The sequence below is a fragment of the Pectinophora gossypiella genome, chromosome 8 (assembly GCF_024362695.1).
Source record: "Pectinophora gossypiella chromosome 8, ilPecGoss1.1, whole genome shotgun sequence".
NCBI lineage: Eukaryota > Metazoa > Arthropoda > Insecta > Lepidoptera > Gelechiidae > Pectinophora > Pectinophora gossypiella.
The window spans coordinates 1711751-1724865 of NC_065411.1; the positions used below are offsets into that span (position 1 = coordinate 1711751).

A 13115-nucleotide genomic window follows, 5' to 3' on the forward strand; every position below is an offset into this window, starting at 1 on the left:
AAAAAAGCAATATTGCTACTTATTTGACATTTGTTTGCATTGCGCACTTACTTTTATATGCGCAAATGTCAAATTGCCATATTGCTTTTTAGATGAATTGCTTCGGTGTGACCTTTTTACCCCCCCAGAAAATAATTAAAAAGCACAAAACAATTCATGAATTTTCCGACAGGAAATTCCACTTGATGTCAACTCAGAATGATGGTCTGAATCATTCCCCTCAGTATTCGTTACGATGTCACTAACACCCTGTATAGTTGCCATATGTCAAAGTCGCGACATAAACACTTATTTTGACGTGACCTTATTAAGGTTACATAATAGTTTATACACAGTCATGAGCAATGATCCACCCACTTTAGAACCTTGTTACACTAAAATATTTGACATTTAGTGAGGCTTACAACAGGCTATTTTCCAACTAATCAAATCAGTTACTTTTTACTAAACGTCAAAGCACGAAATTACTATGGAATTTGAATGAAAAAGCAGCTTGTGACGTCATTGAAAAACATGACAAAATGAAAAAATAAGGATAAACTTCCAACTTATAACATTGGATTTTTAGGTTTTGGGGGTTTGGGATAGTCGAAGCTTTAATTTTGTCTTACAATTTCAATTAAGTTGTAATAAAAGATTCAGTCGAGTTACTGGCATGCTGCAAACGAGCCTACAATCTATATTATGGCATACATACTTTCATTCAATAGAATAGGGTAGTTTCCAACTAGTCAAATCTGTTACTTTTTACTAAACGTCAAAACACGAAATTACTATTGGAATTTGTATAAAAAAGCCACCTGTGACGTCTTAGACAAATGGGACAAAATGTCGCACTTATTATTACTTTTTTCGTTATTGAAATTCATATAAATAAGTTAAATAAAAAAAAAAATGTTTTTTGACACCGTTAGATCTGTCTTTATTTAGTACTTAATCAGAATTTCATAATTTATCTTCGACCTACGAAACTACCCAATCAATTTGTCAAGAAAGTTAATGTTGACATGGTACCAAGGTATACCTTCATATCTGACCTTACAGGGCTTGAACATAGTGGCGAGAAGTAAGTGTTATACTATACAGGGTGTTAGTGACATCGTAACGAAAACTTTGAGGGGTGGTTCAGGCCATGATTCTGAGTTGATATCAAGTAGAAATTTCCGTCGCAAAGGTATGGATTGGAAAATAATTAAAAAGAAAAGAAAAATTTTCATGAATTTTTTGACACGAAATTCCACTTGATATCAACTCAGAATCATGGTCTGAACCATCCCCCTCAGTATTCGTTACGGTGTCACTAACACCCATACCTACTTATATGGCTACCGTATGTACTTGTACGGGGTGTAAGTGTCATCGTAACGAATACTGAGAGGGATGATTCATCTGATTATTCTGAGTTAATATCAAGTGGAATTTTCCATCGCAAAAGTATAGAATTGAAAATAATTTAAAAAAACTAAAAAAAATCATGAATTTTGCGACGGAAAATTCCACTTGATTTTAACTCAGAATCATGGTCTGAATCAACCCCCGCAGTATTCGTTACGATGTCACTAACACCCAGTATACCACTGCCTCCCTTCGGGGATACAGACGCAATGCTACGTTATGTTGTTATGTGATCGTACCCGTAGTCGTATTTTAATAAAAAAGTTTATTTAGGTAAAATCTACGACACACATATACATTTACAACATTAAAATATACACATATTAACATTAATATTTAGTTGGAAAACATAAAGGTATATGGGTGCCCCAGTTCACCAAAAAAATTTTCGCCTAATGGGGCAAATTACAATAAGTGACGTCAATAAAGAAATAGTAGTGTATTCAAATCGAACATAATATTTTATTGCACAGAATTTAATTTTAACAATCAGATATAACACAGTATACAGTACAACTTGGGCGGTCTTATAGCTCTAGAGCAATTTCTTCCAGGCAACATACATACATACATACATAAACTCACGCCCGTAATCCCTAGTGGGGTGGGCAGAGCCACAAGTAATCAAAGACAACTTGCAGCCACTGTTGATACGATGTCGTAAGCTGGATATGATGAACCTTATGGTGATAAGGGATCAGCCTATCGCCCATAACATTAGTCCATCATGTTAGAGGACACAATCCCTCTGTCGGTTTTTACGACATGCCCGGGAAGACAAGCAGCTGAACGTTTTCTATGTTTTTTATTTGCTCCCAGAACAGCATAGAAGCATTCCAGGCAACCACTACCAGGAAACAAACATAAACTTGGATGCGGGATGGTGAAACAAGAAATAAATAAAAGTAAACTAAAGTTAATACATATATTAATAAGTATTCAATGCATAATACATATTTACTTACTAAAAAAAATATTGATTGAATTGAGACATAGTAATTCGGAATGTGAGCACAATCATTAAATGCATATTAACTTAGCGGCGGCAATTAGAACGGAATGGACGATGAAGGTATTTATTTGTGTCACACTATTTTGTCACAAGATATAGGGCCATTAAACAAGAGATTAATCTTTTGTTTTTATATTCACGCGTGCATAATAAAATTCACAAAGAAAAAAACATTATAGACGGCGGCGTTACGGCTCACCACCTATCTCGCTGGTCTATCAGAAAGCTTGGTGAAGTGTGGGTACTTAGTTCATCATGAGATGAACGTAACTTTGTCAATGTAATGTTACTACTTAACCGTCTCCAACCAAACAAAAAAAAAATTAAAAAAATACTTAAACTATGGCTCTGATTGCTGCAGACACCTCCAATTTTACTTTAAGTTATACCTGTCGTTTTCTTATCCGCCGAAAAGGAAAGGGAGGAATGATTGACAACTGTTAATTTTAGGAAGAATGAGTAAATTAATGAATAACCCGGGCGAATCAAATAGGTATTTCGCTGGAAAGCAAACTTATTTCTGTCCGGTTATAGGCCAATGTAATTTTTTATAGGGTTGTTTTAGATTTGTGCTTAAAATTGACGTATGTTCCATAAATTTTATGCTTGTCGATTACCCGTCCTTTACCTTTTCGGCGGATAAGAAAATGACAGGTATAAGTAACTAAAAATCTTTTTTTTTTGACGTGACTTATTGTAGATTTGCCGCAGATGGCATTAACTACTTGGCCGGACAAATGGGGAGCGCTGAAGGCTCTCACCCGAATTAACTTAAAATCAAATTACATGCTGTGCACAGGAATTGCCAGGTATTAGCATCAATACCTTTGAAACTCGAGTCCTGGCTAATTCATGCTTCATTGTTAATTTAGTTAATTAATGTGATACACTTATTGTATATCAACTTACAAATTACTATTGGATATAAGTACATGGCATACTCTACCAACCCGCAGTGGAGCAGCGTGGTGGAGTATGCTCCATACCCTCTCCGGTTGATTGAGAGGAGGCCTGTGCCCAGCAGTGGGACGTATATAGGCTATTTATGTATAAGCACATGGTATTACTATAGAGTCTTTACTGCAAACAAACTATGTAAACAGTCTTGTAGGGCATTGATAAATTGTATATTTAGTATTAAGATTTATTAAATAAATAAAATATGAAAATATGATGATGAAATTACGTCTTGTTAAAATTCGTGTTAGTAGTCAGGGCAGTTATCTGCATATAGGCATATAATAATATGTTTATCAGTAGGTTTATATTTAAAAAGATATTAAGCATTCACTAACTGATGCGGTTGGGACCGGTTATGAAAAATGCAGACCATTTAATTAAATATATCAGTCTACTTCTGGTTACGGCGGCTGCGTGTTAAAGATATTTTTTTTGATAATATAATCGTTTTTTCTACCACCGATGTGGTGGTATGGGCTGTGGTAGCTCAGTTGGTAGAACGCTTGTCTCTCCCGGGTGAGAGCCTTCAGCGCTCCCCATTTGTCCGGCCAAGTAGTTAATGCCATCTGCGGCAAGTCTACAATAACAATACGTCAAAAAAAAAAGCTTGTGTTGAAGCGTTTGAGACGTCAGGGTGTTGGGGGTTGGAGGCTATAGCCTTCATTAGGGAACTGGGGCGTAGGTTAAGAGAGAGGGGGTCTGATATGCGTGCGGGCTCTTTCTTGGTGCAAAGGTTGTCCATCGCCATACAACGTGGTAATGCGGCGAGTGTAATGGGGACCTTTGTGCCTGGAATAACTCGGGGGGGATTATTTGACGATTAGACACGTAAGGTCTTGAATTGTTAATTTATAAGTTAAGATTACATAATTTGTTATAAAATAAAAATATATTAACAAATTACACATAGACATATATACAATATACTGGTAAAAAATACATGTTTGGATCACAAATGATTATTACGTGCTCGGCTATTATTATTTGTATCTCCGAAGGAAAAGGTACTTAGAGTTGTTTAACACAATATTTCTTTTTTTATATTCTACATATCGATGGTAAAAGTACTTATAAATAAAGGTATTTAAGATGACGTGATTATGATATGAATTAACAGCGAAACGTAACGGACTGTTACATATTTTAATTGACTCAGACGGTCTCTTTACAACCCTATAATACAATAAGGAAAATATTTCACAACCCTAACTATTTTTTGACGTGACTTATTGTAGACTTACATTAACTACTTGTCCGGACAAATGAGGAGCTGAGAGCTCTCACCCGGCACAAAAATTAAGACAACAGGCTGAGGGTGCCCAGTTGGACGCAAACCTCGGCTCGGGGCGTCGTCTAAGAAGATTATGTTTGAAAGAATGATGGATGATGCATAAAAATATACCATTTAAGATTTCCTTACTACTCTCACCCGTTACAAACGGCCTTTGTGGTCCAGTGGTTGACCGTTGTGCTGACGATCCGGAGGTCCCGGGTACGAATTCCGGTAGGGACAAATCACAAAAATCACTTCGTGATCCCTAGTTTGGATAGGACATTACAGGCTGATCACCTGATAGTCCAAAAGTAAGAGGATCCGTGCTTCGGAATGCACGTTAAGCCCTTGTCCCTACTACTTACCGATTTAAGTACGTAGTCGTTACATGAGTCATGTCAGGGGCCTTGGGCGGCTCAATAATAATCCGTCACCAGAGTTGATGAGTTTGGTAATCTACCTCACAACCCACACGATAGTAGAAGGAGAAGAACCCGGTACAAACATTAAGACGTCAGGTCCACTGCCCACCCCGTAATGTCAACTACTCGCTTCTCGTCACCTCTTGTCTTATGGCCATACAAAATTTATAGCCGCGCAGTATTCCGAAATGGGACCAATGGGGGCGAAATTAAAACTTGGTATTGGTGATAATTTACACCAGTCGTATGGGATATGACTTCATAAAGACGTAATCTTACGAACTTCTGAAACTTGGTGGAATTAGTTACAGAAATATAGTAAGAAGTTTCACTGTTACCCGTAAGAAATAAGTATAACATTGACGTGTTAGGTTTTGGAGGTTTGGGATTGTCAAAGCTAGGGTACCTAAGTACCTAGTTTAAGGAACTTTTACTTTCGTCTTACAATTTCAATTAAGTTGCGATAAAAGAGTTAGTCGAGTTACTGGCATGATGTAAACAAGCCTGCATATATGGCATATGTACTTTCATTCAGTAGAATTATGAAATTCAAGGGGAGATACAAAAAAATAATAGAATTAGTTATTTAATACGCTCCTAACCTGTTTTGAATATAAAAACAAGATAAATAGATTAAATTTAGATATTAATATTATGCGAAAATATATTACCCGTAGTGCAGAGAGGTATTTTAACTAATTATTTCGTTTCGAAATGACAGGCGCCTAGGTATAATTATAGTGCAACATTTAAGGTCGTCATAACACAGTCATAACCACTAAAAGAGGTTGTTCGAATATTTACCGCGACAAGGGAATTCCATTATTCTATTAGATACAATCTGTATTGAAAATAGATCAACGGTATTTAAATAAATTGTCCGGTTTCAGCATAATTTTGCAATAATTTCACACGAAGATTTATTCTCTTTGCTACATAGTATTAAATTTCGTCCATAATATGCGCAATTAAGGAAATTGCGGTTAATTAAAAACATCCATCTCTTACGACCACTGTCATAACGAAATAATTAAAAAATAAGCCAATTGTTAATGAAAACGGAAAATAAAAAGTAAAAACTTACCAAATTTTCCGAATACGCTGGAAAATCAAACGCAGTGCATTCACAGAAAAAACAAAACACAGGAAAACACAATGGCGGAATGGCGCGCAAAAATGACAGGTCGTCAAAGGAGACTGGGTGTTCAGGCGGGATTTAAAAAGTAAAATTCAAAATTTGGAATAGTGTCGCGAGTGCATCGCATACAGTTAGTGTTGCCGCGGTGCCGAGTAATGAATGGTCGGTAGTGAGGTGCTGGTTGCGTCGTCGGTAAATGTGTGCCTTGAAGGGGGAGCGACGTTGTTTGATGCTTTAATTGCCGGCTTCTGGAAATAACCGCCTCAAAGCGGATATGGAAAATTGAAAATCTGTTCGGCTGCGTACAGATCATTTTAATACCTAATATTTCTTCTGAACAGTTTTCTGAGTTTATTTGAAAAAATAATGAAATGAATCAATTTCAATTAACAAATTCGTGACATTTTCTTTAACTTATTAGTAGTTGTATGAAAATATTATTAATTTAAATAGCTTAATTTATTTACCTTATTTTACACTAAGTTAAGTTATTTTTCACCAAAAATGACTAAATATCTACTTAGATCGTCAAAGTGAACTATTTTTTTCTCCATAGCTATGTGGCTGCCCAAGTTATTGTAGTTTCAACTTCCAAAGTTTTTGTAAGTAGAAATCGATCTGAGTTCGAACAAAGGAGTCTTAACTTCGTCTTTAGAATCTATAGAATTAGGTGGCAAAGTTTTCTGGCACTCTAACAATGAATTTATAACTTTTGCTTGAAATTTGTGAAATTTTAATTGATTTCAGATCGAAACTTAGAGCGATTCGTGATGCTACAGAAATGTTCTTGGAAGGAATTAAACTTTATTTGTTTAAGACTGTATTATTATATCTTTAAGCATAAAGTTTATTTGATTCTTGTGAATTTGTTTTTGGTTGGATTTGTAAAACTACTCGAGTGTCACTTTGTACTTAGGATTTTGAAATCGTGATGTACCTAACCTTCACATTTATTCAATTATGAATGAATATTATGTAATTCTCATAACACTTTATTACACACACAGAAAACCAACGATTCACCTAATATACAGGATGTTAGTGACATCGTAACGAATTCTGAGGGGAACGATTCAGACCATGATTCTATGTTAATATCAAGTGGAATTTTCCGTCGAGTTTTGCTGTTTTTTTGGATGTTCACTCCAACATCATACTCACCAGTTTTAATTGCCCATGTACCAAGAGTGCTCCGTCGCGCTATACAGCATAGCGGTTCGTAGATTCGCACCGAATCGACTTGGCATTTCAACTGACAAATGCTAGAGACGGCATAGGCTACATTTATATGGAGTTAAAATAAAGAAGATTTTATTGTTAATTCTCATCTGCCTTAAAAGGAGTGGTACTGAAGATATACTTAAGGGGAGACTACTTGGTCTAAAAGTGCTTGTCTCGAGGAAGATTAAACGGTTCGCTCGGAATGATAGGGTATTTGAATGCAATGGAATTTCCTCTGTCAGCCTGAAATAAAATAAGTATTTAAAAGCTTCTTCTATCGTGTGGGCTATGAGATGGTTGACCATCCTCATCAACCCTGGTGTCAGGGTTATTATTGAACCGCCAAAGGCCCCTGACAAAGCTTAACAACTACGTAACTAGTAAACGGGGCCAACGTCTGTGTCTTCCGAAGTACGGAATATTAAAAATTAATACTTTTATTATGTCAAAAAGGACGAGTGGCATTGTTGTTGCCGTTGTGTTGTTGTTGTGTGTTGTGTGTGTTGTTGTTGTCATATTTGTATCTGAACATAGTAAACAAGCCACATCCATACTAGGTCCAACAACTAGCCTGCGAGCTTCACTACGCCGCTGTGGTGGCGTATGCTCTATAGGTAAGATTCCCACGAGCGCCAAACTGTGATGCAATTCCTCTGTCTAATGTCAGAGGTTCTCGTTTTTTGTACACCGTTAGCCCTACTCTCGACTTTGTGGTATAAGCGTTTGGAGGTAGCGGGGATATGTCGATTTATATACCTACAATACAATAATTTTATATTATTGTACATAAGTAGGTACGTAATTGAGTTTGGTGTGTCCGTGGCTCACGTTCGATAGGTCTCCCATAATACCAGCGCCGCGGCCCGTGCTAAGCACGTGTCACGGCATTATGCTGAGGGAGATCCTTTTTTTATTTTGGGCGCCTCCATTGTGTAATTATTTGTCTTTTTGTCTTTGTTATTTTTTTTAATTTCTGTAATTTAAGTTTGTAAATGTGGCATCCAATATGGAAATAAATATTTTCTTTCTTTCTTTCTAATCTTGCAGAAAGACAAACAATAAACATTTTATGCATTCTTAATATTGTAGCGCGGGCCTTCACAGGCGACATTCCTCAAAAACAATAAACCTACCCCTAATGGGATTGTCGTGAGCCTATATTTTGTTATTATGACTCGCTAACTGACGCGACTTTCATGTTGATAGATTAACATTACGTTTCTGGGTTCTTAAGGTGAACGTGCGTCTAGCGCCGCAGGAGCCGCGCGCGCCGTAGATGTTTGTATATGTGTATAATATAATATAATAAATTACAATGTGACATAAAAATACCATTTATTCAATTTAGGACAAAATTGACCCCGATACCGACCCCGCCGGCGTGGTCGACGATTTCCCTCATTCAGCGCTTATCGCTATCGACCCACTAGGGTCGATTAATTCTTTCAAATATTTTTCCTCTCAGACGACGCCCTGAGCCGAGGTTCGCGCCCAACTGGGCACCCTCAGGCCTGTTGTCTTAAACGTTGTACCGGGTGAGAGCCTTCAGCGCTCCCCATTTGTCCGGCCAAGTAGTTAATGCCATCTGCGGCAAATCTACAATAAGTCACGTCAAAAAAAAAAAAATGTATAAATGGTTCAATAAGATAAAATTGTTTAAGATTCCCGTCGCACTACTAATATTGCGTGGCTATTTTTATAAGCAAAACATGATGTACTTATTTACAGTTTAACCATGTTAAAATACCATGTTTTAAGCAAATAAATGGTTATGAAAACGAGGCGCTTGCGGCGCGTCTAGGTGCGCATTCACCTTTTTTTTTGACGTGACTTATTGTAGATTTGTCGCAGATGGCATTAACTACTTGGCCGGACAAATGGGGAGCGCTGAAGGCTCTCACCCGGTACAACGTTTAAGACAACAGGCCTGATGGTGCCCAGTTGGGCGCGAACCTCGGCTCAGGGCGTCGTCTGAGAGGAAAAATATTTGAAATAATAATCGACCGTAGTGGGTCGATAGCGATAAGCGCTGATTGAGGGAAATCGTCGACCACGCCGGCGGGGTCGGTATCGGGGTAATAAGGGGTGCGCTTTCACCTGTATCGAGTATTGTCTTTTGGTCATACATTTACAAGTCAACAGCGTGAAACTTGCACCATACCAAGCCAGAGAGTTGCAGATCGCGCGATAAGCCGCGCTCCATGGACAAAGGTCTACCCGATTGTTCAGATGTGAATGCAGCTGGGAAGATGACACCAGTAGATTCCACCGAGCGTGGTAATGAGAACTGTAGACGGAAGAAAGCGAAGTATCTTGGGGTCCCACATAAATAGCCCAACCGGAGGAGGTAAGGAGCATACTATATACGCTGCTCTACTGCGGCATAGAATAATACTCGTCATCATCATCAGCCGTACGACGCTCACTGCTGGGCATAGGCCTCCCCCAAGGATCTCCACGACGATCGGTCCTGCGCTGCCCGCATCCAGCGGCTTCCCGCGACCTTCACCAGATCGTCGGTCCACCTTGTAGCGGGCCTACCCACTGAGCGTCGTCCGACACGTGGTCGCCATTCTAGAACCTTTCCGCCCCAGCGGTCATCGGACTACTATTTACGTATAGAACGGCAACTCTCCGCTCCTCACCAGCGTCTGAGCTAGGTTTTGGACAATCAGGTGATTTAAACCTGCAATGTCCGTACCAAACAAAGGACAGTCTCATAAAGTGATTTCGATAATGTCCCCATCGGGAATCGGACCCAGATCGTGAGCTTCACGCTCTAACCACTAGACCACGGAGTCTGTCTTGGGGTCGCAATTTAGGTTAAATGAGGGGAGTTTTTAAAAGAATTCTATGCTACATTAATCATCTTTATTTAGGTTCCATGCTCTGTTGACGTTCTTCAAATATAAAAAATATAAATATAAAAATATAAATAAACATAAACCCACGCCTATTTCCCACCGGGGTAAGCAGAGACTATAGAATTCAAGTGATCAAACGAAGTAATGATTGTTTGTGAAAAGTTTTTATTAAGAATTAAGTAGATATATAATTTATAAACCTTCTTCTTTAACCTCTTCCTTCTTATTTTTTTGTTTGTTTTAGTTCTATTTCTGTGTTTATTTTAGTGCTTATCGCTATCGATCGACTAGGGTGGATTAATTCTTTCAAATATTTTTCCTCTCAGACGACGCCCTGAGCCGCGGTTCGCGCCCTACTGGGCACCCTCAGGCCTGTTGTCTTAAATTTTGTACCGGGTGAGAGCCCTCAGCGCTCCCCATTTGTCCGGCCAAGTAGTTATAATACCATTTGCGGCAAATCTACAATAAGTCTCGTAAAAAAAACACAATTTAGGCTGTAAAAAAAATCAGAGTATCTTCATGTTATGGAGTCGCAATTTAGGTTAAATTGGGGGAGAAATTGTAAAGAATGCGGTATTTGATGACGTAGTAAAGTGGTCCTTGTTGTGATAAGAGAGGAGGAAATGTTGATATTGAAGGTGAAACGGTACAGTATATAAACATAACATAAGTTCACGACTTTATCCCAATTGGGGTAGTCAGAGCTACATCCATCGCAAGATGAAGTGAGAACCCACACCTCACCAAGTATTCTGCTAAACCAACGTGATTGGTTGTGGGTTGTATTTACTCATACATAAACATTATATAGCTTACTAGCGGCCCGCGACTTCGTCCGCGTTGATTTCGGTTTCCGCGGTAAGAAAATTTTCCGACAGGAAAATCCACTTGATATCAACTCAGAATCATGGTCTAAATCATCCCACTCAAAATTTGTAACCCTGTTTATTCTATTTTTATACACATACATAAAGTCACGCTTATTTCCTATTGGGTTGAGCAGAGATGTAAATAAAGAAATAATCCATTTCATGTGTTTTTTGTTAAAATACCTATGTTGTTTTACATTTCAGATTTGAGCATGAAAATCTGAGATATCTTAAATCTTAGATTGTACCTAAAGAGCTGTCATCATATTACTATTATAATTGTTGTGCATCTGACATAGTAAATGATACAACTTCAACATATTTCATTAAATTATGTGGACCGACGATCTGGTGAAGGTCGCGGGTCGCGGGTCGCGGGAAGCCGCTGGATGCGGGCAGCGCAGGACCGATCGTCGTGGAGATCCTTGGGGGAGGCCTATGCAGTGGGCGTCAATGGCTGATGATGATGATATTTTAAAGTGTAAGTATTTATTTCTACAATGCCATTTTCTAGTTATCACTGTTTACGACCGCTTAGGACCAATCACTCTCAAACGAATTCGTGAAATCGTCAAAGGATGGCGCTTGATCGTCAATGGTTTCGTAATTGGTCAAATCGAATTTATCCGCCAAAAACGAATCGGCAGCATACGTCGTAGCTCTTTCAGTAGAAAAGAAACTTTCAATTTTAGTCGTAGTGGCTTCAGTTGTAGTGGGAACTTTGAAAACAGCGCTGTCCTTTTCATTCTCAGTAGTTTGTTCGTCTTTCGGTTCAGGGCGACAGAATCCTCCCCAGAAGTACCAGCCATGGGGGCAGATGAAGATTTGAGGGTATAAAGAACCATGTTTTAGTAAGCAGACGTAATAGTGATTAGGACTCTTTGGTAAAACGTCAGTTTGACCGACTATCGAACATGTAGGCACCGGTTTTTCGATACACTGTCCGTGAGTTAGACGTATCTGAAACAGAAAATGGTTTTGTTAGTCTCGGTGGTCCAGTGGCATAAAATAAGCAATAATACTACATATAGGGCGGCAACTCTCTGCTCCCCACCAGCGTCTGTACTAGCTTTACCTCCCCCCCCTCGAACATAGTTCACTAGTAGACTTGAATCGTATGGCGTTAGACATCACACACTCAGATGCGCGTTTATGATAACAATATGTGGTGTCTGCAGAAAACGCGGTAGTTTTTTTGAAGTATCCCGGGTGTGCCAGTGGTTGAGCGATAGGCTCACGATTCAGAGGTCCCGGGTTCGAAACCCGATGGGGATATTATATAAAAAAAAAAACACTTTGCAGTCTCTAGTTTTGTTTGGAAATTACAGGATGATCACCTGATTGTCCGAAAGTAAGATGATCCCTGTTTAAGGAAGGTACGTTAAGCCGTTGGTCCCGGTTACTCTTTACTGATGTAAGTGAGTAGTTGTATCGTAAGCTATGTCAGGGGTTTTAGTTCTCTCACCGGGGTTGATGAGGTTGGTAATCCAACTCACAACACACACGATTATTAGTCAAAGATGCAAACGCCGAGCGTCGCAGACGTTGAAGAAATGGAAGAATGTTGCCATCACTCCCATTAAGCATTTAAGATTTTATTTGTTAAGATTACATAAATTGTGTTACTTTTATTAGGACATTTTATATAATTTATTTTAATTTTAATTTTAAAATGGAAATCTGGAATTAAGCATTTTGGCGGCAATTTAAAATAAATGACTGACGATCGTAGTCGCATTTGAATGTTTTTTTTTATTGGGTGACATAACAGTTACCCCTAGAGGTGAAAAAGGTCATAGAGGGCGCGAACCCATGTTTATTAATTAATGTTTTATAACCTCTGACTGCGTTGCGTTGATGGCGTTTATGATCTGGGACACTTGCTAATTGGGTAAAATTTTTAGGGCTCAGTAACAGGAGAGTATTGCTAAGCCTACACCGATTGACTGGCTGCTGGTCAG

At 38.5% G+C, this 13115-nt stretch overlaps 2 protein-coding genes across 2 annotated transcripts in view; both read right to left on the minus strand.

Annotated features, from left to right (window-relative positions):
• Window positions 1-6403, minus strand: part of LOC126369010 (uncharacterized) — a 49507-nt gene extending 43104 nt beyond the window's left edge. Inside the window, exon 1 of the mRNA XM_050013297.1 lies at window positions 6147-6403. The gene's annotated coding sequence lies outside the window, so the exon portion shown is untranslated. The remainder of the gene's footprint in view (window positions 1-6146) is intronic.
• Window positions 6404-11613: 5210 nt separating this feature from the next.
• LOC126368964 (uncharacterized) overlaps window positions 11614-13115 on the minus strand; it is a 29207-nt gene continuing 27705 nt past the window's right edge. The window contains exon 5 of the mRNA XM_050013231.1: window positions 11614-12114. Coding sequence (XP_049869188.1) covers window positions 11689-12114 — 426 coding nt within the window. The 3' untranslated portion in view covers window positions 11614-11688. The remainder of the gene's footprint in view (window positions 12115-13115) is intronic.